We start from the raw sequence: 24,295 nt of genomic DNA, 5'->3' as shown, positions 1-24,295 counted from the left end.
CGGCCGGGCACTAGCTCCTGTGAGCGCAGGCACAGGAGCTGGGGTCCTCCGTCCTCCCACTCCCCGATTCCTGTTTGACTCACAATGTGGCCTCATCCTGTCCCGGGGGCTGTCCCTGGCTCCCCTCTCCCCAGCCTGGTGGGGCTCAGGAGGTGGCCTGGGGTCTCTCCCCAACCTGGGCTTGATCTGTGGGTCGGGTTGCAGGCTCCGGGCCAGGCTTGTACATCCTGCCATCTACAATTGGCTACATCAACCATGACTGCACCAGGGTGGCCAGTCCTGCCTACTCCCTGTCCCGGAGGCCCAGCAAAGGTAAGGCTAGCGGTGTGGGCATGGTGTGCTGGGGTTGGCCAAGTCTCCAGAGTTATCCCCAGTAGCATTCTGGGCCTCTTCGCCCCACACATTCTGTCCCCCAGTGAAGAGGTAGTCCATCTCCCACTTGCTGTGTGCCCTCAGGAAAGCTGCTGCCCTTTCTGGTCCTGTTCCTTCTTGGTAGAGAAAGGAAGGAGGAGAATTGGATATGCTGGTTAAGATCTGTGTTTGCCTTCTTGGTTTTGCAGCTCCTTGCTGCTTGACTTCGGGCAACTTGCTTAACAGCTCTGTACCTTCGTTTTCTCCTGTTAAATGTTAACAGTGCAGCTGGACATGGCTGGTCCAGCAGGCCTGGGCTCCGTCCCCAGCACTGCAATGGCACTCCAGAAGACACCAGGTGCCTGGCACCCAGGAGGTGCTCCAGGAAAGCAGGCTTCCGCCTGTGGGTGCTGGGCACGGTTGTTTCCAGGGTAGTGAACACCTGTGGGGCTCAGGGGCACCTCGCCTCCTGCCTGGTCCCAGCAGGTCCTGCAGAGGCGCCTGGCTGGACAGTTGCCCAGCTCATCTGTGGAGCCAGCACCACAGCAGAAGACTTGAGCCTCCACCCAGCCTTATGCTGCCCACTGCCCGATGCTCGGGCTGCCGAGGCCCCCAGCCAGCAGGAGGGTCCACCGCTGGGGTGGAGGCCGCCGGGCTGACTGGAGGAAGGGCCACGAAACCTCTTTCAGCCCTGGGGACCAGCGGTTGTCCCACACCAGGCTCCGGAGCTGCCTGGCCCGGGGGACAGTGCAGGCATCAGCTGGTATCCCCTGCAGCTGGCCAAGGGTGAGGCCAGGCTGGTGGGAACGTGGCCCAGGGCCCAGGCAGACCTGGTCCCCAGGTGCTGACCCCAGGCTCAGAGCGCCTCCTGGATAGAGGGGACGGCGGACCTTTTGCTGAAGGCCCAGGCGAGTGCGGGGCGGTGGACACACAGCCGGGCTCTGCAGGGCGGCCGGAGCCCTGAGGGGAGGAGAACTCCAGGCAGAGCGTGCGGCATAGGCCGCGTCCTGAGCGTGGGGTGTGGTGGGTCCGGGGCCTGGGGAGGAGCCGCGGGCCTGCTGTCCCGGGCAGGGCCGCTGAGCTCCTGGTGCCCCTTGCCCGCCTCACTGGAGACCGCTGGGACCGGCACTTTCCACTTCTGGCAGATGAAGGTGATACTGTGCCTCCCGGGATACAGTGAGATGCCAGGAGGGGGACCAACTCGTGGGCGGGGCATGTGGGCCAGGTCCCAGAGGAGGCGGGACTCCAACTTGGATCCACAGCCCCTGGGCTGGGCGCCACCTATTCACCCTGTCCTGGGGCGGGCAGGGAGGCTCACTCCAGAGGCTCAGGCCTCAGTGCGGGTGAGGAACCCAGTGAGCGTAGGCTCCTCTGGAGCGGCCGAGCCCCTGCTGTGTGTGCCCGCTGCCCGTGAGGCTGTGCCCAGCCCCGTGGACTCTCCAACGCCAGCTGAGACCTGGGTGCCGCTGCTGCTTGTTCCCATGCGTGTACCCACCTGGGCACAGGCAGCATGTGTGCTGCCCCGCCGCCCAGGGGGGGTGGGGGCGATGGAGGGAGTCGTCCCACGCACGGAACAGGCGCTGGGGCCGCTTTGCACGTGGATCCTATCAACATGGACGTGCTGGCCAGTCAAGCCCTGGCCCAAGGACCCCAGCCCTGCTGTGACTGAACAAGGCCCGACTCTGGAGATGGCATGCGTGTCCCTCTGGGCGCTGGCTCGTGTGCTCCACCACCGGGTTGCCCGCCTACCACCGGCCAGATCGGAGGGTGGGCAGAGTGAGCGGGGCGCAGCCAGGTGGCCACAGCAGCTCAGGGCCATGGGCTCCCCTGGCAGGGCTGTGCTCTGGGCAGCCAGGGGATGGGCGTGGTGCTGGCCTCAGCTCCGGAGGCTCTCAGGACTCTGGGCTTCTTTCCTCAGCTCCTCCTCAGCATGCCAGCCCGGGGCCCGTCCACTTTCTGGACCCAAAAGTCACTCGCTTTGGCCGCAGCTGCACCCCAGCCTACTCCATGCAGAGCCGCCCCAGGCCTCGGGGTGAGTGTGCCCGGTGCTGCCCGTGAGGCTGCCTCCAGGGCCTGAGGACCAGACCCAGGAGACCACACAGGGGCTGCGTCCCAGTGCCCACCAGGCCTGAGAGGACCTGGCTGCTCAGTGGGCCAGTCACATGGCCTGGGCACACGTGCATGGTGGGGCTGCCACCTCCAGCAGGGCACCAGGAGGCCACCGCTGCGGTGCTCTGGGCCCCGCAGGGCCACCAGACAGCTCACACCGACACCCCGGGACCCCCGCCCTGTTCTCCACACAGCTACCTTCCCTCTCACACCACAGACACACCCACCCACACTGCCTCCCACCCACCCACCACCCTTCCACCCACACTGCCTCCCACCCACCCACCACCCTTCCACCCACCCGCCCCACCCACCCACCGTCCATCCAGCCATGAGTCTGCCTTCCTTCCCTCCGCTCAGCCACTCTTCCCTCAACCCATCTTCACACTCACAGCCCACCACCCAGGCCCTGCTCCCTGACCAGCCCACCATCACAGCCACCCCTAAATCACACATGCTCTTCACCAGATCCCGTCTGCTGGTAGACTGAGACCCAGATGGGCCACCCCGCCTCAGGGTGGCCATGACTAGAGAGAGGAAGAGCCAGGGGGTCCCGGGAAGGGTGTGAGGGTTCTGTCCGGGGAGGGCAACAGAGAGGGATGCAGGTCGGACTCCTCGGGAAGTGCTCTTGGGAGGAAGGAGGGGAAACAGAAGCCCTGATGGGCTGAGCCTGTCAAGACCTGTGCTTGGGGAACAGGTGTTTGGGGCTGCAGGATTGCGTGGGAGCCCAGGATACTCGTGGGCGGTGGGGGCCATGCAGTGTCCAGTGGCCAGGTGTTTGTCCTGGGCCAACCCCGTTTCTATTCTCACAGGTCTAGAGGTGACACCAGGCCCTGGGTCCTACAGCCCAGAGAAGGTGCCCCCTCTGCGCCAGCGGAAGGCCCCAGCTTTTACCCTGGGCCCCCGCCTCTGCTGGAGACCCCTGGACACAGCGGCTCCTGCTCCCAATGCCTACACCCTGCCACCCCTCTGGGGCTCACAGATCTTCACCAAGCCCAGGAGCCCAAGTTACAGCATGGTGGGCCGTACGCCCCCCGCCCGCCCCCCACAGGACCCTGCTGAGATACCGGGCCCTGGCCAGTATGACAGCCCAGACCCCAATACCTACCGTCCCCGCTGGCCTGCTTTCACAATGCTGGGGCGGCCCCGTGCCCTGCACCCCCTGGAGGAGGCACCTGGCCCTGGCACCCACAGCCCAGAGCAGGTCACCGTGAACAAAGCCAGGGCCCCAGCGTACACCATGGGTGGCCGCCACTCCAAGCAGGCTGCCACTATGGCTGTAGACTCCACACCCTGACGGGGTACAGCACCCCACCTGGTTGAGAGGGTGCGGGCAGGCAAAGCTCTCAGAGAAGCCAGGGGAGCAGGCAGGAGTCTCTCCCTCACCCTGTTCCATGCTGAGGTCCTTCTAGGTTACATGACCCCCTGTCCCTGGCTCCTAGCAGGGTGCAGGGCCAGGCTCCTCCTAGTGCCCCAGTTTCTTCTGTCCTGGTCATGTCGGGCCAGGTCAGGCAGGGAAAAGCATTCCTTTCCTTGGCTGGAAATGGAGCGTCCTGTGCCCTAGAACTCAGCGTACGGCCCCACTAGCGTCTGGATCCCAAACACAACTCGGGTTTCTGCCAAATCTGGGCTCTTTTCTGCTTCTCATAATTGTGTGGCCACTGAAGATGGGTTGGGGCGACCCTGAGCCACTGTGCCCTTTAGAACTGCTGTCGATCATGTCAGCCTCACACACACGGGTTTCTATTCATGCTTAGGACACTTCTTTCCAGGGCCAGTCTCATGACTCTCCAGCCCCCAGGGATGGAGGCAGATGGGACCCAGGCTAGGGGAGGCCAGAGGTGGAGGTTGAGCTGAGGAGGTAGGCAGGGCTCCTTGGAGAGGGAACTGTGAAGCTGGTTTAAGGTCTGCGTGTCTCCCAACACCTGCCATCCCTAGCTGTGTACTGCTCCCATCTTGATAAACCACCACCTGTTGGACACTTGTGCACTCATCCAGGGGCACAGGGTGGACCCCATGTCAATCTGACACAGGATTTGAACCCTGACCACTGGGCGCCTCTCATACAAAGTTAACAGTGTTGGTGTCATCTGACCACCACATTGTGGTCCAACAGGCCAGGCCCAGCCTATTCAAACCTCCCACCCAGAGAGAATCTAATTCAGGCCGTGCACTTGGAGGTGCATCCTGTCCAGCCCCTGCACACTGTATGCACCACCCAATCCCAAAGGGGACAGGCTAGCCCAGGTGTGCCCCTCCCAGTGCCAGGGCAGCACACCCCCAAGGCCCAGCTCCTGGCAGCGACACACCCAGCAGTCACTCCTGCAAGTCGCTGAGGCTGTGACCTCATCGCTTGGGTTTATCGATCCAGCTCTGGACTATGCCCCTCCTTCTCCACCTGCTTGTTCGGCCCCCTCCCTTTGTTTCCCCGTCAGCCAACCCTGCTAGGGGCGGAGGCTGGCGGTCCGAATAGAACCAAGGTCTGGAGGCTGTACCCTGCAGCGACCGTGACACCCCGTTCTGGTGCCGAACCCTTGGGGTCTGAGCGCCCGCGGACCCTGCTACCAGGGCGGACCGCGGGCCTGGGAGGCCAAGGCCAGAGTTCGGATACGCTGATGGGACACAGCGCTCCTCAGAAATAGAGGAGTGACCCTCCTCTATTTCGCTCTTGGTTTACAGCCTGGGAAACTGGGCCAGGGAGAGACTGTGAGGAAGCACTCGGCTCCGTCTCCGAACGGGCAGAGCCTCTGGTGCGCCCTGGGGCACGCCCCTTCTCTTCCAGACCTGTCTCTTCATTCAGAAATAAAAGCAGGACATGGTCTGCCTGGAACAGTGGAGAGAGTGAGGGTTGACCTTAGAGTAGGGGTTCTTTCTGTCTCTGATCAAGCCACTGCCCCTCCCCGGGTCTCAGTTTCCCCATCAGTCCAAAGATGACTTCTAAGCCTCTCCCAACTGTCCCTCTTAGGAACACGGGGGCGGGTGTAGGGCCAGAGTCGGTGGTGGGGTGGGGATGGCCACTGCTGGGCTTAGGATTCGACACCTCGCCCCTCCCTGGCCTCCGCGGGTTTCCATTGCCCAGGCCCTAGCCAGGCGCCAGGACGCGCAGGGCTGGGGTCCCAGGGGCGCAGCCCCCCGCGGCTGCGCGCTGGGCCGGGCGGTGACATCACCGGGCTGGGGAGGGGAGGAGCGCGCGGGAGCTCAGGGCCTCGATCGCGCCAGGCACAGTCCGGGTCGGCTCGGTCCGGCGGCTGCGGCCATGACGCAGGGCCCAGGCGGGCGCGCATCCCCCGCGCCCCCCGCAGCCCCGGAGCCCGAGGCGCCCACCACCTTCTGCGCTCTGCTGCCGCGCATGCCTCAGTGGAAGTTTGTGGCGCCCGCCGGCTTCCTGGGCCGCGGCCCAGCGGCGGCGCGGGCGGCCGACCCCCAGGCCGAAGGCGCGGGCGCGGCGGGCGTCCCCGCGCTGGCTGCTGCTGTGCTGGGAGCCTGCGAGCCGCGGTGCGCCGCGCCCTGTCCTCTGCCGGCGCTCAGCCGCTGCCGAGCTGCGGGGGTGCGCGGACCTCGGGGCCCGCGGGGGGCGGCCGGCCCTCCAGAAGCCACCGCGGACGAGTGGGTCCGCAAGGGAAGCTTCATCCACAAACCGGCGCACGGCTGGCTGCACCCCGACGCCAAAGTCCTGGGGCCTGGGGTCTCCTACATCGTTCGGGTGAGTGCGCCCGCCGGGACTCCGGGTCCGGTCTCCTCCCATTCGCGGGTTCTGGGACTCTCCCCCATTTTCTCTCTGAGGTCCCTGGACACAAGAGTCAGTTGTGGCCTCTCCACCTTTTCTCCCCACCACCCCAGATCCCTATCTCCTGCCGGCGCTCTGCGGCTGTCTCCATCCGGGAGGCGCTAGGGTCCGGGTTCCCACCGCGTCACGTGGGGAGGGGCGGCGGGTGGGAAGGGGCCACGCATGCGCAGATCAAGCACCCCTTGCTGTTGGTGCCAGAGTGCAGGGACTGAGTACCTGGATAGGGGCTTGCGGACACCCGGGTGCCCATGGAAACCTCCATCAGTGCCAGTGAAGTTGGGGCCTGCGGATACCTGGCCAGAGGTGCCAGGGTGGGAAGGGGTCTTTGGAAAGCGCTGACGCCTAGACCCGGGGAGTGCTTTATAGTAAAGACCTTCTCTATATATGGGAAGTGGGGGGAGGGGTCCCGGCACCTCCACCTGGGACGCTGGCATTCACCTCCACTGCTCAGTGCACCTGTCCCTGTGTGGGTAGAGCTTTGATAAAGCCACTTGAAAGCAACCCGCAGGTATGTGAGGGTCACCCACCTCCTGCCTGGTCTCTGGGATAGCCTCCCAAAACACACCAGTTTACAAAAGGATCGCCCATTCCAAAGTGCTGCTGAACATCGGGCAGTTTCTCCCGTACCAGGGTCATGGAACCCTGTGCCTTTGGTGGTTACCTCTTTGCTTTCTCTAGAACAGTCCCCCAGCATCACAGTGTCCCCCCAAGTTTCATGTCCATCAGGGACCTGTGAACGGGCCTCGTCTGGAGGCAGGAAGAGGCCAGAGAAGATGAGGCAGGGCTCTGGCAATGTCAAAGTGGAGGAGCGCTAGGGCTTGACCCTCCCCCAGCACCATTTTGACATGTTGGACCAAGTTCACAGTAAGAGCTTCCTGCTTCCCTAGGTGCCAGGCCGTCCTCAGTCCTTCTTGACCAGAGCGCTGGTGTGTGCTGGCTCTGAAAAATATCCCCATGGGAGACACATGTGGGAGGCCCTGCCCGACTGGGGGAGGATGCAGACCTGGGCGCAGGTCCAGGGCTCTCCTCCCACAGTGTGGTTCTCTTATGCTGGTTCTGTGCAGGAGAACTGAGGGGTTTGCAGGCTGAGACTTTTTGGGCAGTAGAGACAGCTTATTTCTTGAAGGCAAAGAGTAGGGTGGCTACTGGGTGGTTCCCCAAAGACCCAGGTTCTTTTGACATGGCCATCTGCAGTATGCCGGCTCAGTGACCCTCATGACCATGAAGTGGCAGGCACAGCAGCAGGCATCATGTGTGGGCCCAGGCTCTCCACCAGAGGAGGAGACCATATCTTCCTTGGGTATTTTCTTCTTCTTTAAAGACTCCACCTCATACCTCATGGTAGGTAAAACAGTTACCAAACTGGCTTAAGTTTGTTGTGGGCAGAGTGTGGTAAAGACCAGCAACACCAGCAACATCCCTTCCCCTACGGTCCTGAAACGCCAGACATGAGAATGGACACCCTGCCTGAGGGAGGGTGTCCACTGAGGAGCTGGCATCCTTCAGAGTTGTCCACTCCATCCTGGGGGCAGAGACCCGCTTCCCTTGAGTTGCTACATGTCTCACAACAGCTTGTCATATAGTCCATGCCAGTCATTCATCTGTCAGTTCATTCTCTGTCCATTCATCCAACTCTCCATCCACTCATTCTGCCCACCCACCATACCCCCGGCCAATGTCCATGCATCCATCCACCCACCATCTGTCCCCTGTGCCCCATCCATCTGTTCGTCCATCTACCTGCACACATCCTTCCATCCTTCCATCCATTTGCTTGTCTGACCATATATTTGTCCATCCATTACCTGTCTGTCCACCATCTTTCACTCATTCATCTGCCCATCCATCATTTGTCACCCACCCCTCTGCCCATCCAGCAAGTAAGGCTCCCCCCCTGAAGCTCTTGACCTTCTCAGAATGTCCCTCCAATCCCTGTGGCCCCTCCTCCTTGCCTGCAGCCCCCATGTCCCCTTGCTGGCTGTTCACTCTGCTGCAGCCATGTCAGTGAGCCCAGGGACTCTCCACTGGGTCCCCACTCCCAGGCTGGCCCTGGCCGCCTTTGCCTTGTCTTCACTGTCCCCTGCCCCATCCTTGTCTCTGTGGGCTCTTGCTGGCTAACACATCTCTGCCCACAACTGGGCGACTGCGCTGTGGACACTGGCTGGCGAGACCGAGTGATCTTCCTGGCCCTGTTCCTGTAGCTGCTGTGCCTGCTGTGGGGTCTGGCCTGGCTGCAGGGCCCTGAAGAGCGTGGGGACAGCTCCAGGGTGCAGGCTCCTCAGCTCTGTGTCACATTCAAGAAGGAACACACTGCACAGTTGGTCCGAGAGCAGCGGAAGGAGGGGTGGCTTGTGGCCATTCCACAACTGTCTGCATCAGCCTCTTGGACCTTGCCAGGCCGCATGACCCACAGGCACCGTGTGTGTGCGTGTGCATGCTGTTCCTGCGTGCCGCTCTCTATGCAAGGTGCCTCTCTGCACCCTTTGTCCTGCAGTCAGTTGCCTGAAACTTGAGGTCATTTCACAACATACGTGGCAGTTACTCCATTCTGATTACAGCCAAGCCCTCCTCTCCAATTCCAGGATTCCTTTAGCTTTGACCCACATGCAGGTCACCCAGTAAGTGTGAGTCTAGCAGACGGCTTCAGGCACAGGTGCGTCCCAGTGCCCTGCGGGAGTCTCCAGCACCTCCACGTAGGCCAGGCTGTGTCCCCCTGAGAGGGCAGGGGCAGGCTCACAGGGCACCTGAGGAAGTGGAGGTAGGGCCTCTGCAAGGGACACAGTCCTGAAAGTGGGGCTGCAGGGTCAAAGTTTGTGTCTGTTAGTTTTATTTTTATCATTTTTAAAAAAACTGAGACCATCATGGAACAAGCAGGGCACAGTGGCATACCTGCTGTCCCAGCACTTGGGAAGCTGAGGCAGGAGGATCGCTTGAGCCCAGGAGTTTCGGGACCAGCCTGAGCAACACAGTGAGACTCCATTTCAAAAGAAAATCATATAAAAATAAAAAGAAATAAAGGCCCAAACTCAAAAAACTGCAAAGCAAAACTGACTGAATCTTTGTGCAGAGCTCACAGTGTGACTTGGCGGGGACACAGTGGAGGGAGCCCAGTGTCCCTCGGGTACAGGGTGCGGAGGAGGGAGCCCTGGTGTACCTCGGGTGCAGGGTGCGGAGGAGGGAGCCCTGGTGTCCCTCGGGTGCAGGGTGCAGTGGAGGGAGCCCAGTGTCCCTCGGGTGCAGGGTGCGGAGGAGGGAGCCCTGGTGTCCCTCGGGTGCAGGGTGCGGAGGAGGGAGCCCAGTGTCCCTCGGGTGCAGGGTGCAGAGGAGGGAGCCCTGGTGTTCCTCGGGTGCAGGGTGCAGTGGAGGGACCCCTGGTGTCCCTCGGGTGCAGGGTGCGGAGGAGGGAGCCCCGGTGTCCCTCGGGTGCAGGGTGCGGAGGAGGGAGCCCCGGTGTCCCTCGGGTGCAGGGTGCGGAGGAGGGAGCCCCGGTGTCCCTCGGGTGCAGGGTGCGGAGGAGGGAGCCCCGGTGTCCCTCGGGTGCAGGGTGCGGAGGAGGGAGCCCAGTGTCCCTCGGGTGCAGGGTGCGGAGGAGGGAGCCCTGGTGTCCCTCGGGTGCAGGGTGCAGTGGAGGGAGCCCCGGTGTCCCTCGGGTGCAGGGTGCGGGGGAGGGAGCCCAGTGTCCCTCGGGTGCAGGGTGCGGAGGAGGGAGCCCTGGTGTCCCTCGGGTGCAGGGTGCAGTGGAGGGAGCCCCGGTGTCCCTCGGGTGCAGGGTGCGGAGGAGGGAGCCCAGTGTTCCTCGGGTGCAGGGTGCGGAGGAGGGAGCCCAGTGTCCCTCGGGTGCAGGGTGCGGTGGAGGGACCCCCGGTGTCCCATCCTGGGCTCACACTCCAGTGGAGAGGCTGTGGCCAGGGCAGATGGGTAAGTGGACAGGCACACAGCAGCTCACCTCTGGTGGGGAGGGCCAGGTGCAGGTAGGTGGGCCAGGAGAATACCGAGACTCGAGGCAGTGCCTGGGACCCCAGGAGGGCGGACCTGCTGGAGAAGGCCTGGCGGCCACTGCTAAAACTCCTCTCTCTCCCCAGTACATGGGCTGCATTGAGGTGCTCCGCTCCATGCGCTCCCTGGACTTCAGCACCCGCACCCAGGTGACCAGGTGAGCCTCACGGCCAGGGCTGGGACGCTCTGCTCCCATTTGGGGGCCAGTTGTGTCTCCTGTGTGGGTCTCGCTCTCCAGACTTGGTTACCCTCGGTCAGCAGCAGGGCTGGCCTGCCCTGCCTGTTCTGGGGGCTCTGGGGGGAGGCCTGTGCTGCAGACTCCAGGTCCTGGCTGCTCCCGAGGCCTGCCTGGCCAGGAGGGGCCCTGGACCATTTTAGGCTCAGCGCAGGGAAGGGGGGTCCACTTCACAGGGCTCTGAGCTGTCCTGGAGAGCTGTGCAGGTGGGGCACTACCAGGGCTTGTGTGGGCCACCCTCTTCCTGTGGAAATGGACCCGTTCCCTCACTACCGACTGGAGAGTGCTCTCGAGTACAGTCCACGTGTGAACTGCCACCTGGTCAGAGTGCACGAGTCAGCACTTCTTGGTGTCTCCGTACCATGTGTGACCCTGACCTCTGTCAAGGTCCAGAACATTCCATCACCCAGAAGGAAGCCTGTCCCCACAAGCAGCCCTCATCCTCTCCCCAGCCCTGTGCCCACAGGCCCATGTTCCGTCTCTGGACTCCCCTGTCCTGGAACTTCCCGTCACTGGGTCACATACTGTGGCCTGTGTGTCTGGCTCTCACTAAGCTTGGGGTCCTCAGGTCCATCCACACTGCAGCTGGTGGCAGAGGACGCTCCAGGGGGGTGGACCATGCTGTGTGTCCCCTTGGCCTCCTAGGACGCCGGGGCTGCCCACCTCTGCTGTGCTTAGGAGTGTTCACAAGCCTTGGTGTGGTGTCTGTCTCTCTGGGGACACCTAGGGGTGGCAGCCCTGGGTTGTGTGGTGACAGTTTACCTTCTGAGGATGTGCCGACTGCCTTCTCAGCGATGGCCCCGTCCTGTGTCCCCACCCTATGTGGGGCCATTTCCCTGCATGGTACTGAGATCCTCCAGGACCTGTGTCCCTGTGACCCTCAGGATCCGGTGCAGGACCTTCAGGATCAGTGCCTCCTCCTGCCCTGTGAGGGTCTGTTCCCTCCCCCAGGGACCTCAGGCAGTGGACACTGCTTCCTCCCAGGGGGGCACAGGTCCCCGAGGAAGGGAGTGTGGCCCAGTGGAGCTGAGGGGCTGGGCAGTGGCTGAGGTCATGGCTGGCCCTGTCCTCCGGGTGCCTGCTCCTCCTTCCTGGGACCCCCCACACCATCTCAGCCCTGCATCCTCTCCCTGACCCTTCCCTCTCAGCCCCCATCCTTGGCAGCCCCTGCCATGCAGAGTCCCCTTCCTCTGTCCAGCCTTCTCCTCTTCAACCACAGGGAGGCCATCAACCGCCTACACGAGGCTGTGCCTGGCATCCGGGGCTCCTGGAAGAAGAAGGTGGGTAAGGCATGGGTGCGGCAGGGCTGTGGGGTGCATGGCCCACGAACGAGTCCCGCCAGTTAGGCCCACGCTCACTCTGCCCACCCAGGCCCCCAACAAGGCACTGGCCTCCATCCTGGGCAGGAGCAACCTCCGCTTTGCAGGCATGAGCGTTTCTGTCAACATCTCTGTGGACGGGCTCAACCTCTCGGTTCCTGCCACCCACCAGGTGGGTGCCGCCCACCCCAGCCCTTGGGCCCCTTGGCCCCTCCTGGGGTCTCCAGGGCCCTCAGAGGGTCTAGGAGCCTCAGATGCATGCTGAGCGGGGTGGGGGGGGGGTTGGGACGGAGGTGCGGGGCTGGTGTGTCACGGGATGTCACTGTGGACATGTCCACTGGAGTCAGGAGCCAAAACACTGCTGCTCCCTGGGCCTGGGTGGGGCGTCCACAGTGGTCAGAGCTCAGGAGGGAGCTGCAGGCAGGATGGTGAGTCAGGGCCAGCCTGCATTCCTGAGGGGGAGCCTGGCTCCGGGTGGAAACAGATGCAGAGCCACGAGTGCGGGACCAGGGGCAGTGGGGCCTCTGAGCAGCCCTAGCCCGGCAGCTCACTGCAGGCACACATGGGGCTCCTGGGCCTGGCCCCCAGGGAGGCCCTGGGAGGCAGTGAGGAACCTGGGCAGGGGTCGTCCAGGCACCCAGACTGTGAGGCTACTGGAGGACAGGGCCAGGGCTGGGATCCCACAGGGAAAGGGGCCACACTGGGACAAACCTAAGGGGCAGATGGACAGGCTCTGCCGAGAGACTGGCTGTGAGGGCCAGGGTGTTCGGGAGACCACTGTGGGGAGGACCCTTGCTGGCCCCAGGCAGGTCTGGGCTTCAGGTGCTGTGGACACTGGCCTCTCAAGCTTTCCAGCCTGAGAGTCAAACCAGTCCGGGCTGGACTTGTGTGCCAGCAAGGCGTGGGCTGTTTTGGATGGCCCTGAGGGAGCCACAGGCAGGGAGACTTGGCTGGAGGCTGGGCCCTGCCACGGCTGCACGGGCACTGTGGCGGCAGAGGCTGAGGTGCAGGAGGGCACGCGGAGCCGAGGGGCTGCAGAGCCCAGTGTGCTCGATAGCGGAGGTGCCGGCTCCCCAGTGCGAGGTGCCCTGAAGCCCGGGCTGGGGAAGTGAGGTGGAAAGCACTTAGCTCCTGGGGTTTCCTGTGGCGGAGGAGTTCGGGGCCTCGGGGTCCTGTGGGGAGCAGCTTGTTAGGCACCCAGACCCCGGCTGGCAAGCGTAGGGAAGCTGGGAGGGGTCTCAGGCCCTGGACACATGGAGGCTGGGGTCCCCTTGGGAGGGCCTGGAGCACCTCTGTGACGGTGAGGGCTGCGGGGACCCAGGAGGGGTCCTCCAGGACTTCCGCAGACCAGGAACTGGGCAGGCTCCGAGTGAGGACTGAGGAGATGGAACCTGACGGAGGTCCAGAGGCAGGCCCAGGGGACCCTGCTGGAGAGGGCAGTGAGGGCCCATGGAGGAGGGGGCCCAGAGGGCCAGGGCTGTGCTCCAGGAGGGGCTGCCCCAGGCTTCACGGTGTCTGCCGTCGTGTGGAGCTGACCTGTGGTCCTGCAGATGGACGCTGAGGCTTCAGGAGGGAGCCGTGTTGCTGGGATTCCCTGGCAGGGCACAGGATCCCTTGAGGCTGAGGAATGGACCTTTGTTGGGTGGATACAGCCTGCCTGGTCATCACTGGGTCCTGAAGGGGTCTGAGTGACAGGTGGCAGATGAGGCGGGGCCACGCAAATGAATGCAGATGAGCGGTGGTGGACAGTGTGGGATGGGCTGCTGGGGTGTGTCAGCGTGGCTGTGTGTGTCACGGTGTGTCACTGTGGCTGTGTCGGGGTGTGTCACCATGGCCATGTGTGTCACCATGGCCACGTGTCACTGTGGCCGTGTGTCACTGAGGCTGTGTGTCTCACCATAGCTGTGTCTCACCATGACTGTGTGTCACTGTGACTGTGTCTCACTGTGGCTTGTCACTGTGGCTGTGTGTGTGTCAGGGTGTGTCACCATGACTATGTGTCACTGTGGCTGCGTGTGTGTCAGGGTGTGTCACCATGACTGTGTGTCACTGTGGCTGTCTCTCACCATGGCTGTGTGTCACTGTGGCTGTGTGTCACCGTAGCTGTGTGTGACCATGGCTGTGTGTCACCATGGCTGTGTGTCACTGTGGCTGTGTATCACCGTGGCTGTGTGTCACTGTGGCTGTCTCTCACCATGGCTGTGTGTCACCATGGTGTGTGTCACCCTGCGTCTCTGTGGCTGTGTGTCGGGGAGCAGTGTGAGGAGCAGGCAGCCTTCTGGTCAGGCCTAACTGCACCCTCCGTAGGCCCCGGGCCCCCTCCTCCCAGGGCCGCATGTCCTGGTGGGACCTGATTGTCTTGGCTGCCCGGGTCCAACCATGGTGGGTGTCAATTGAGGGGGCACCTGAACCCGCCCCGCCCTCCTGCCCCTGTGACCCTGGCCCAGCACAGGGTGTGTGACAGGTCCTGCCTGGAAGCAGCCTAGTGACCTTGCCTCCTGCGCTCAGGTCGTGGCCGCCCACCACATGCAGTCCATCTCCTTCGCGTCGGGCGGCGACACGGTAAGGCCCGACAGGCAGGGGTGGGCTGGCCTCGAGACCCTCTCATCCTTCCCAGACCCGCCCGAGGTGCCCATCGGCTCCACCCTTCACCATGCCCGGGGTGCAGGATCCCGGATGGTGTGGCCAGGCAGGTCCACCTGACCCTCCACTGGCCCCTCTCCCCAGGACATGATGGATTACGTGGCCTACGTCGCCAAGGACCCCATCAACCAGAGAGGTGAGGTGCGGTGGGAGGCTGGCCCTGGGGCGTGGTCGGGAGCCAGGTCACAGGGATGCTGCTGTCCCCAGCCTGCCACATCCTGGAGTGCTGCGAGGGCCTGGCACAGAGCGTGATCGGCACCGTGGGCCAAGCCTTCGAGCTGCGCTTCAAGCAGTACCTGCACGGCCCCCCGCTGGCAGTGGTGCCCCCTGAGAGGTGAGAGGCCGTCTCCACACGCTGAGCCTGGCTCTGCCCTCCCTCCCCAGGCCCTGGGAAGGTCCCCACGGGAGGACCGTGTGCCTTCCCTCCCTGGGAGGCCAGGTGTGAGCCCTGCACAGGGCTGGACGGCTCTGCCTGCCGCAGCGTGCGGAGCCCCCAGCCCCTCCTGCACGGCACAGGGCTGGATTTCCCATGGCCACCGCATGCTGAGAGCATCCTCCTTGGGTGGTTTTCTCAGTCATTTAAGTTTCCTGGCCTGAGAGTGTGGGAACCATTCCCAGCTCTGCTGTGGGAACACAGGTGCGGGCTGGGCCGGCCAGCCAGGGAGCCAGGAGGACATGCACTTAGGGTCTGGGCTCAGTGGTGAGTGCTTGCCTAGCACATGTGAGGCATGGGTTCGATCCTCAGCACCACGTGTAAATAAATAAGGTTCCATCAACAACTATATCTATGGCTGGGGATATGGCCCAGTGGTAAGGGGCCCTGGGTTCATTCCCCAGGACCACAGAACAACAGAATATCAAGAAGAAAGAACCTGGGGTTGTCAGTCACGCAGAGAGCGTCCCTCACCAGGACGCTCTGCACAGCGAGCCGCAGGCCGCCTCTGCCTCACGTCGGGTCCCCACTCAGGTGCCTGACTCAAGGGGCGAGCTCCCCAGGCAGTCGGGCGCTGCTGCCCGGACCCCCTGACGTCCCGGGTCCCAGTTGCTGCCGGACGTGTGGCCCTCGCTGCCCAGGGGCAGAGGTGGTGTGAAGCCCGGGCCCTGAGGCAGTGCCATCTCTGTGCCACAGAGGAGGACGGTGGAGCTACTCCACGGCAGTGTCCTGGCCAGCAAGGGCCCGCTGTCCTTTCTGCCCCCAAGCTTCGCTGTTGCTCTGTCCCCAGGCTGACTGGCCAGGAGGAGTCGGCCTGGGGGGACGAGGAGGAGGCCGAGGGACATGATTACTACAACAGCATCCCAGGAAAGGAGCCGCCCCTGGGCGGGCTGGTGGACTCCAGGCTCCCGGTCACCCAGCCCTGCACCCTCGGGGCCCTCAGCCAGGTCAGCCTTGATCCTTGGGGTGGGATAGACCCTCAAGCCCGATCCCTGCAGCCTCCTGGGCCTCAGTCCCAGGGTCTCTGTGCCCACCCTCATTCCCCCTCTTGTCATTCATGGTTCACAAAGACCCACAACTGGGGCCCTGGCCTGTGGCCTGCTGGGGGCCTCCTCTGGGTTTGGGCTGCGGCAGTGTGGTAGGCAGGAGCCCCCTTGGTGGACCAGCCGGGACAGTGACCTCATCACTGCCAAGAGGAGGACTGCGAGGACAGCCAGGGCTGAGGGCCCTGGTGGCAGGGCCTCCCCTGGGGAGGAACGTGGTGTGGGGCCCTGGGGGACTAGGAGCTGTCCGGAGCGCAGAGCAGAGGGTCTGGCAGCACACCAGCACTGGCCAAGAGGGTGACCACTTCTGCAGGGCAGAGGAGGCCGCCAAGGTAGTACTGGAGGAGGCGGCACACAGGAGCCTGGAGAGCGGGGGGCCAGGAAGGCCTGCGGGCGGCCCCGTGTCTGGGGGGCAGGAGACGGGTGTGGCTGGGAAGAGACTGGCCGCACCCACGGCCCTGCGCCTCTTCCTCAGGGCTCAACTGCACGGAGAGACGCCCGCGGCCAGCAGTGGGACCTGGGTGCCTCAGGTTCAGGTAGGACCTGCCCAGCCATCCCCCCACCTCCTGTGGGTCGCCCCAGGCCACAGGGAGGCTGCATGGCGTCTTCTGAGATTTGTCACCTGTTCCTCCTGTAGAGGGGTTTCCTTGAACTTGGAAATGATTCTGGTCACATGGTTTGAAGTGCCAAAATGCCTGGGAGGGAGGAACCCGTCTCCCCAGCCGCAGCCTCCTTAGCAGCCAGTGGCTTCTCTAGGTCCCCGGAGCTTTCTGTGCATGCTGGAGCCGCCGCACTTTCCGAGGGTGCCAGGGGTGGCAGGGGCTCCTGTTCTGGGCAAGCAGGGAGATTTCTCGTTCCTTCACCATTGTCCACAGGGCCAGGTCCTCCTGGATGGACATGGCCTGGCATTTAGCTCTCCCACCTCTTAATGAGGAAGTGTCCCTCTCCCTATTTTACAGAGGAGGAGAGGGAGCTGCAGAGAGGCCAGCTGACCTGCCTGTGCCCACGGCGGGAGAGCACTGGATGGGAGCCCATGTGTTCCCAGGGTTAGTGACATGGTCACGCAGTATGTGATCAGCTCACGACTTCCTGCCCAGGATTCAGTTTTGAGATAATTAAATAAGTAAATAAACAAGACGTGAGTTCCCTCTGACTCAGGGAAAGATGCTCAGCTTCACTCAAATGGGAGAAGTGAAAGTCAAGTTAACCCAGGGAGCCGTCTGCCATCAGCCCAAGTCTAACAGCCTGGTCAGAGGCTGGCCGTGAGGTGGGGGTAGAACAGGGCCTGCCTGGTCCCTGCGGGTGCTCTGAGCGTGCCTGAGGCACAGCTGTGGCTTTGGAGCCATGTGGACACTCTACAGATTCAGAAATGAAACTGGGAAGAAGAAAGCCAACTGAAGTGGACAGGCAGATGCCGGCTGTCCCGGGGAGGGCACGGTCACTGCTGTGGTTTCAGATGTGGGGACCGAAGCCACGTCCTGCAGACCAGAAGCCCCCGCCGGCCCCTCCTGCCCTGTGCGTGGCTACCAGGCACTCTGTGTGCTGCTAGCAACCGACCAGTCCTGCTGCTGCCTCCCTCTCACTGACCCCTGCCCCTCTCACTGACCCCTGCCCCCTCCACCCACCCAGCCCCGCCGGGGGACGGCTACGTGCAGGCCGATGCCCGGGGACCGCGGGACTATGAGGACCACCTGTATGTCAACACCCAGGGCCTGGACGCTGTGGAACCTGAGGCTCCCGAGTCCCTGCCGGCCGAGGACAGCCCTCAGAAGGACCTGTTTGACATGCGTACGTGGGCGCCCCTGCTCCGACCACGGGGGAGGACTTGCCAGGGGTCTCTGTGGGGTCTGTTGCTGGGCTGCTCTGAGGCCATCCTCAGAGAGCTGCCTCGCCCCCTCCCTGGCGAAGCCCAGCTCCCGGCCTCAGGACCCCATTGGCACTGAGGACCAAGCCCCTTCCCGTGGTGACTCCAGTCCCAGGGGAGAGGCACTGTTGCTCCCTGGGGATCCCTTGTCCAAAAAGGGACGAGGGTGATGCTAGAGCCCGTCCTGAACCCTGTGGGGTGCAGCCTGGTGGGGGTTCAGCCTGGGGAGGAGGCTCAGCCTGAGGAGACCTGAGGGAGCCTGGAGGTCTGCACTCTCTCCTGGCCTCCCAGGCAGCCCCCTTGCACGTGGAGTGCCAGCCTCAGGACCTGCAGGAGGCTGGAGACTCTGCTCTCAGGTGTTTCCAAGCCCGTTTCCTCTGCCACCTGTTTCTTCCTGCTGCTGCAATAACCATGTGCCCTGGTACCTATTGAGTACCTACTGTGTACCAGGTGCTGGAATAGGAACCCTCTGGCTCTGCCTGTGTCCTTCAGTGGGCAGGGAGGCTGGTCAAGCTCTCTCTGAGACTGCCTGACCCCCCTTAAGCAACCCAGGGCAGCCAACTCCTGACCCAGAGGAGGTGCAAACGTGCTGACCGTCCGTGCAGGTCTGGTGGTGCAGTAGTCAAAAGGAGGGTCCCAGGGGGGCAGGAGTCTTGGGGTGAGCCAGGGCAGGTTGCACAGTGAGGGGCTGAGGCTCCAAGGGAGGGTGGGCCTTGTCCAGTGTCACAGAGGCACCTGTGGGGAGCCTGTGGAAAGCCCAGAGCCCTGAGCCCACTTCCCCCGGAGCTGGGAGGAGAAAGGGACCCGGCTGTCACCCGCTCAGGACCTGCCTGCATGCTGCCAGCACATTGGGCAGGCAGTCCACAGAAAGGAGTAGCAGACCAGGGAGGAAAGGGGCCAGGAAGGGTCTAGGAGGCGCGGAGAGCCAGGCGGCAGGTGGGTGGACAGGGACAGGTGGAGGCGGGCGGGGGCTGGGTGGAGGCCCCAGCACGCCCTTCCTGCCCCCAGGACCCTTCGAGGACGCCCTGAAACTGCACGAGTGTTCGGCCGCGGTGGGTGTGATGGCAGCACCGCCTCCCTTGGAGGACCAGTGGCCCAGCCCCCCGACCCGCCGGGCCCCCATCGCCCCCACGGAGGAGCAGCTGCGGCAGGAGCCCTGGTACCACGGCCGCATGAGCCGGCGGGCGGCGGAGAAGCTGCTCCGCGCAGACGGGGACTTCCTGGTGCGCGACAGCGTCACCAACCCAGGGCAGTACGTCCTCACGGGCATGCAGGCCGGGCAGCCCAAGCACCTGCTGCTGGTGGACCCCGAGGGTGTGGTAAGGCGCTGGGCAGGGTGGCCAGGCTGCAGGTGGATGCTGAGAGGCTGCTTCCGGTTGAGAGGGCTGGGGTGTGTAAAAGTGCGTCCAGTTTCAGGCCCCTGAGGGTTTACAGAGGGCCCGGCATCATCCTTCCCTAGAGGAACCTGCGTGCAGCTCCCTCAGGTCCTGCCCTTGTGGGCAGGCAGGTTCTGGCCAGCTTCAGGCACTCCCCACCCCAACCTCCACATCTCTGGAATCTGGATTTTTATTTTTTGAACTCCGGCGCACTCAGCCACTGAGCCACATCCCCAGCCCTATTTTGTATTCATTTAGAGATGGTCTCACTGAGTTGCTGAGGCTGGCTTTGAACTCATGTTCCTCCTGTCTCAGCCTCCTGAGCTGCTGGGATTACAGACATGCACCACTGTGCCCAGCTGGAATCTGGATTTTTAAATCACCAATTGTGTCTTTGACCTGCATTGTTTATCTGGGAATTTTCTCCCTCTCTCCTCCTGGTGCATTTGACAGTTGCTTTAAGTAAGTGAGATCTTGTTACCTCCAGTTCTGAAGCACTTTAGGGTTTAAAAAGCATTTTCCAACTTATGGGGAGTCCTGGTTTTAGGCCTCTTTCAGTGTCCAGTGGCCACAGGCCTCAGGCAGGGTCCCACTGAGCGGGAGCAGGTATCATGGCCTTCCTGTCCAGTCAGAGGCCTACATACGGCTCTCTCTGCAGGGGGTGCACGGGGCCCAGGGAGGTGCCACCTGGCCCAGGTGCCCCTTCTTCCTGTCCCACCATTGGCACCAGCTCCGGCCTGGACTGTGAGGGTCAGCTCTATGTGGGCCCATCCGTTTCCTTCAGGTGGATTCCTGCATTAGCTCTGTGGAGATACTGTATCAAGATGCAGGCCCTGGGGCAGGGTGTTTGTGAGCCTCCTCCCTGGAAGCCTGGTGGCCGAGGAGCGGGGGAGGTCTCTGTTTTGCATTCACTATCCAACTTAGTGACACTATTTCCTCCTTCAGGGCAGGAGTCTTTTGGGATTTGGTGATTCTGACTTTTGGGTCTCTATCTCCAAGATTTCAGGGGTGTGTTCATTTTCTTGAGCTATTAGACAAATGGCCACAAACTATATTACTTCGAACAACAGACATTTATTCTTCCACCTTCTGGAGGCCAGAAATCCAAACTTTGGATTTGGGGTGTTGGCAGGGCTGAGTCCTCCGAGGCCAGGAGGGAGCTTCTGTCCCGGCCCCTCCCAGCCCCTAGCAGCTGTCGGCTGCCCTCGCGGATCCACCGCCTGCCCTCGCGTCCACACCCACGTGCCCTCTGTCTTCCCGGTTCTAAGTGTTCCTCCTATGAGCCCACTAGCCATTGGGTCTGGGGCCTGCCCGTAGTCCATGTGCTCTTGGCCAACAATGCCACTTCGCAGGTTCCAGGCTCGGACCTGTGCTCACTTCCATGAGGTCACCTTCGCCCCGTGGGATGCACGGTCCCTGGATCCTGCTGGTCTCAGAGCCCACATCTTCCTGTGGCTCTGAGGCTTGTTCTGTGGTTGGAATTCTGGAGTCCTCTGACCCAGGCTCTGACAGGACTGCAGGTGGGCCCCTGGAGGAGCATGGCCAGTCAGCAGACCTGGACAGGGCAGGGGCTGGCCTCTCAGACCAGCTGCTGGAGCGCTGATGCCGAGGCCTCTGGTCCCGCAGGTGCGGACGAAGGACGTGCTGTTCGAGAGCATCAGCCACCTCATCGCCTACCACCTGCAGAACGGGCAGCCCATTGTGGCTGCTGAGAGCGAGCTGCACCTGCGTGGCGTGGTCCCACGAGAGCCCTGAGCCAGGTGTGCACACCGCTGCCTCTGCCAGTGCTGGGCCTCCCTTCTGGAGAGGACAGCTGGGACAGGGGCAGGAGCAGGCCAGGGGAGCTGGCTCAGCACCACATGGGCCCCGGAGCTGTGGGCTTGTGTCGTGGGACCTGCAGTGGGGTCTGATGTGGGAGAGGGGTCTCTGGTAGGAGAGGGGCTCCGGGGAGAGGCAGGGGCTGGGGAGAGGCAGGAGGAGGAAGAGGGGGGACTTGGGGAGCGGAGGGCCCACCTGGAGCAGGCGGGGGCAGCAGGGGGCTGTGGAGTTTCCCTGGCCAGGCTGCTGATCAGGTCAGGTTGCTGTCCTGTCCCCACGACGGTCTCCTTCCTATCCCCCTTCCCTCATCAGGCTCCCCGACTCCGCCTGGCCAGGGCTGCAGGCCCAGCCTGCTGGCTGGGGAAGGGCTTCAGGGCTCAGGGGTGGCCTGTCACCTGTGTTCTGTGTGTGCAGAGATTCCATGTCCCTTCTGCCCTGGGGCCTGGGAGCTGGGCAGTGATACCCGTGGCAGTTGTGGTTGCCCTGCCTCTCACAGGATCACAGTTCTGAGACAAGCACAGAGAGGTTAAGGCATTGCCCTGGGCCACACAGCAGGAACATGGCAGGGCGGAGGGGCTCAGCCCTACACACAGCCTGAGGTCTCAGTGACCTGCCACTCCTGCCATACCTCGAGACCTCTCCAGGTCCCTCTCAGACACCCCGTCTCCCTCAAGCCACTCTGCCCAAGAGGTTCCTAGACAGGCTGTTACTGAGGCCCTTCCTGGTCAAAGAAGGCAGAGCCTGGCAGCCTTGGACCCCCGGCGGCACCCCTCATCATCCCTTCCTGCCCGCAGGCGATGGCTCTGCCCTGTCCCGCCTCTGGTGCTCAGCCTGGCTCTTGGACCTCAGGCCAGAACACCTCGCCACTCTCTCCTTCCTGCGCGTGAGCCTCTGGAGTCCCTCCCTGCTGAGCCCCACCAGCCCCAGTGACTCCTGCGGCGAGGGCCGTAATCCAGAGACAGACCCTTTCTTGCCCTTCAAGGAGACACATGAAACGCAGTCCTCCTTCCAAGCCCGGCTTCCATCCCCGCGCAGAGAGTCCCGCCCGTCTTCTCCCGGGCTGGACTTCAGGGCGTGTCCCTGGAGCGTTAGGGTTCCTGGCCCTCGTGTGGAGGTGGACTCCTGTCCTGGCCGGGCTGTTCTTCCACCTGAGAAACTGGGTGCATGTTGACTATTTGAGGGGAGAACTAAGGTGCTTGGGGTCTCAGGCCAGGGCACACCCCAACATTGAAGGGGGGCAGCCTGGGGTGATGGCGGTGTCCAGGCTGCTCTGAGTCAGTTGACAGTGGTGCCTGTGAAGTCCCCTGCCCACTGGGACAGGAGGAGAGATGTGGCTGCCCACCAGGATGTGCCTAGCAGCTGCCCTGTCCTCCCCCTCAGCTGTTGACCCGGACTGGACCCTTGAATCTGTTTGTAACAAACCCTGGGAATGGCCACAGCCTCGAGTGCAGACCCACCTGCACACGGGGGGCGGGTTCTGGTGGGGTCAAGAGACCAGGCCAGGGATCCCCATTGGGCATCCAAGCAGAGGCCCTGGTGCCCAGGTTGGCTTTGGGGCTGGGGGCTGGGGACAGTGAGCCAGGGGCCTGGGCTGGGGGCTGTGCCCTGCCTGTGGGCTGGCTCCCCCAGGCCTCTGCTTCCACTCCAAGATAAAGTGAATTCAGCCCTGTCAACTCGCGTCCCTGACTTCCTGTGGAGACGCTTTGCGCATCTCCCCAGAGCTACAGACATGCTCATATCTCATCTTCAGCAGGCCCCTGGCGCCTCCTCCTCGCCCTGGACTCACCCCCAAGCACAGGCAGACCTGGTCCCCAGTAGCTCCCACGCACCCCGATTCCCTTGGTGCCTGCTTCTTCCCCAAGCTGCCAGCTTCTCTGGATTCTCCTTCCCAGTGTTACTCCAAGCCTCTGCCCCCAGGGGACCCCACTCCTCACCAGGACCCTCGTCCGACTCTTTCACAGATGTGCGGCATCTTTCCCAAAGAGGCCCCTGTCTTCACCACATCCCTCTGGGCACATCTGCCAATGTCTGGGGCCATAGGTTGCCTGGGCTTCCCTCTGGGTAGGGGCTATGCTTTCTCTGTGCACAGGAGGCCCTGTCCTGTGCCTGGAGGGACATGTCTGAAATGGCATGGGGAGTAGAAGGCACTCTGGTCTGTCCTGACTAGTGAAGCCTTCAAAGGAAGAGACAGAGCAGATCATCTTGATGCCATGTCCCATTTAGAGCCACCAGTCTATCCACCACGCCAGCCACCCACCATTCCAGTCATCCACCATCCATCCACCCATTCTTTCATCCATCCCCACCATCCACCATCCACCCACCATCCACCATCACTCACCATCATCCACCATCCACCATCCACCATCCACCATCCACCATCCACCATCCACCCACCACCCACCATCCACCATCCACCCACCATCCACCATCCACCCACCACCCACCATCCACCACCCACCATCCACCATCCACCATCCACCATCCACCCACCACCCACCATCCACCATCCACCATCCATCATTCACCATCCACCCACCATCCACCATCCACCATCCACCATCCACCATCCACCATCCACCATCCACCATCCACCATCCATTCACCCACCATCCACCATCATCCACCATCCATCATTCACCCATCCATTCACCCATCCATCCACCATCCACCACCCACCATCCACCATCCACCATCCACCATCCACCATCCACCCACCATCCACCATCCACCCACCATCCATCCACCAATCATCATCCATCCACCATCCATCCATCCTCTATAAATCACCATCCGTCCATCATCCATCATTCATCCATCCTCCATAAACCCATCCATTCATTCATCTTCTATCCATCCACCATTCATCTATCCATCATCCATCCATCCATCCATCCATCCATCCATCCATCCATCCATCATTGCTCCATCCACCATCCATCCATCCATCCACACACCCAACCATCTACCCAACTTCCTTTAACATGTCTTCATTGAGCACCTCTTGTCTGCCAGGACTTCTGGTGGACACCAGGGATACAAAAGTGCCCAAGACAGACCTGTCTTCATGGATTTAATATCGAATGACATTCATAATTAAATGACTATCATCACTTCTGTGAAAAGGAGAGTCCTGGAATTCAGAGAATCCAAGCAATCTGCAAAGTTTCTTTGCAGGAATGACACAGGGGCTATAATTGGAGGGTAAGCAGGAGAGTCCCAGGTGAAGAGGATGAAGTTCTGGGCAGCACTGACAGCAGGTGCAAAGGCCCTGTGCTGTGTGGAGTCTGGCATGTTCAAGAAACAAGGCTGACTAGTGTA

The 24,295-nt window shown here is 62.5% G+C and overlaps 2 protein-coding genes across 4 annotated transcripts; both read left to right on the top strand.

Annotated features, from left to right (window-relative positions):
• Positions 1-942: 942 nt before the first annotated feature.
• Positions 943-3,757, top strand: CIMAP1D (CIMAP1 family member D; the record flags this gene model as incomplete). The annotated part of the gene is made up of 3 exons (XM_079115070.1): positions 943-1,114; positions 2,270-2,383; positions 3,273-3,757. 3 exons carry the CDS (start codon positions 943-945, stop codon positions 3,755-3,757), a joined length of 771 nt encoding a protein of 256 aa, XP_078971196.1.
• A 1,610-nt stretch (positions 3,758-5,367) lies between these two features.
• Positions 5,368-23,391, top strand: SHC2 (SHC adaptor protein 2). Of its 3 annotated transcripts, none has more exons than XM_079116521.1 (13): positions 5,368-6,163; positions 10,330-10,400; positions 11,698-11,758; positions 11,850-11,969; positions 14,306-14,359; positions 14,525-14,576; positions 14,648-14,774; positions 15,664-15,820; positions 16,392-16,452; positions 17,546-17,704; positions 18,789-19,099; positions 20,783-20,916; positions 21,824-23,391. In XM_079116521.1, exons 1-12 carry the CDS (start codon positions 5,471-5,473, stop codon positions 20,909-20,911), a joined length of 1,995 nt encoding a protein of 664 aa, XP_078972647.1. In that variant the 5' UTR covers positions 5,368-5,470; the 3' UTR covers positions 20,912-20,916; positions 21,824-23,391. The 3 variants fall into 3 exon arrangements, with proteins under 3 accessions (XP_078972647.1, XP_078972648.1, XP_078972649.1); XM_079116522.1 differs by lacking the exon at positions 21,824-23,391 and adding an exon at positions 21,649-21,763; XM_079116523.1 differs by having other exon boundaries at positions 5,678-6,163; positions 21,769-23,390.
• Positions 23,392-24,295: the final 904 nt, after the last annotated feature.

The sequence above is a fragment of the Sciurus vulgaris genome (genome assembly GCF_902686455.1).
Source record: "Sciurus vulgaris genome assembly, chromosome: 16".
Lineage (NCBI taxonomy): Eukaryota > Metazoa > Chordata > Mammalia > Rodentia > Sciuridae > Sciurus > Sciurus vulgaris.
The sequence above is the reverse complement of the archived record's forward strand: the minus strand, read 5'-3'. Positions and strand labels throughout refer to the sequence as shown.

Excerpts from the sequence above, each read along its gene's own strand:
- SHC2 (XM_079116521.1), top strand. The coding sequence starts at position 5,471 with ATGGCCACTGCTGGGCTTAGGATTCGACACCTCGCCCCTCCCTGGCCT. Across the intron at positions 14,775-15,663 it reads GCAGTGGTGCCCCCTGAGAG|GCTGACTGGCCAGGAGGAGT; the intron begins GTGAGAGGCCGT and ends CTCTGTCCCCAG. Across the intron at positions 17,705-18,788 it reads GAAGGACCTGTTTGACATGC|GACCCTTCGAGGACGCCCTG; the intron begins GTACGTGGGCGC and ends TCCTGCCCCCAG.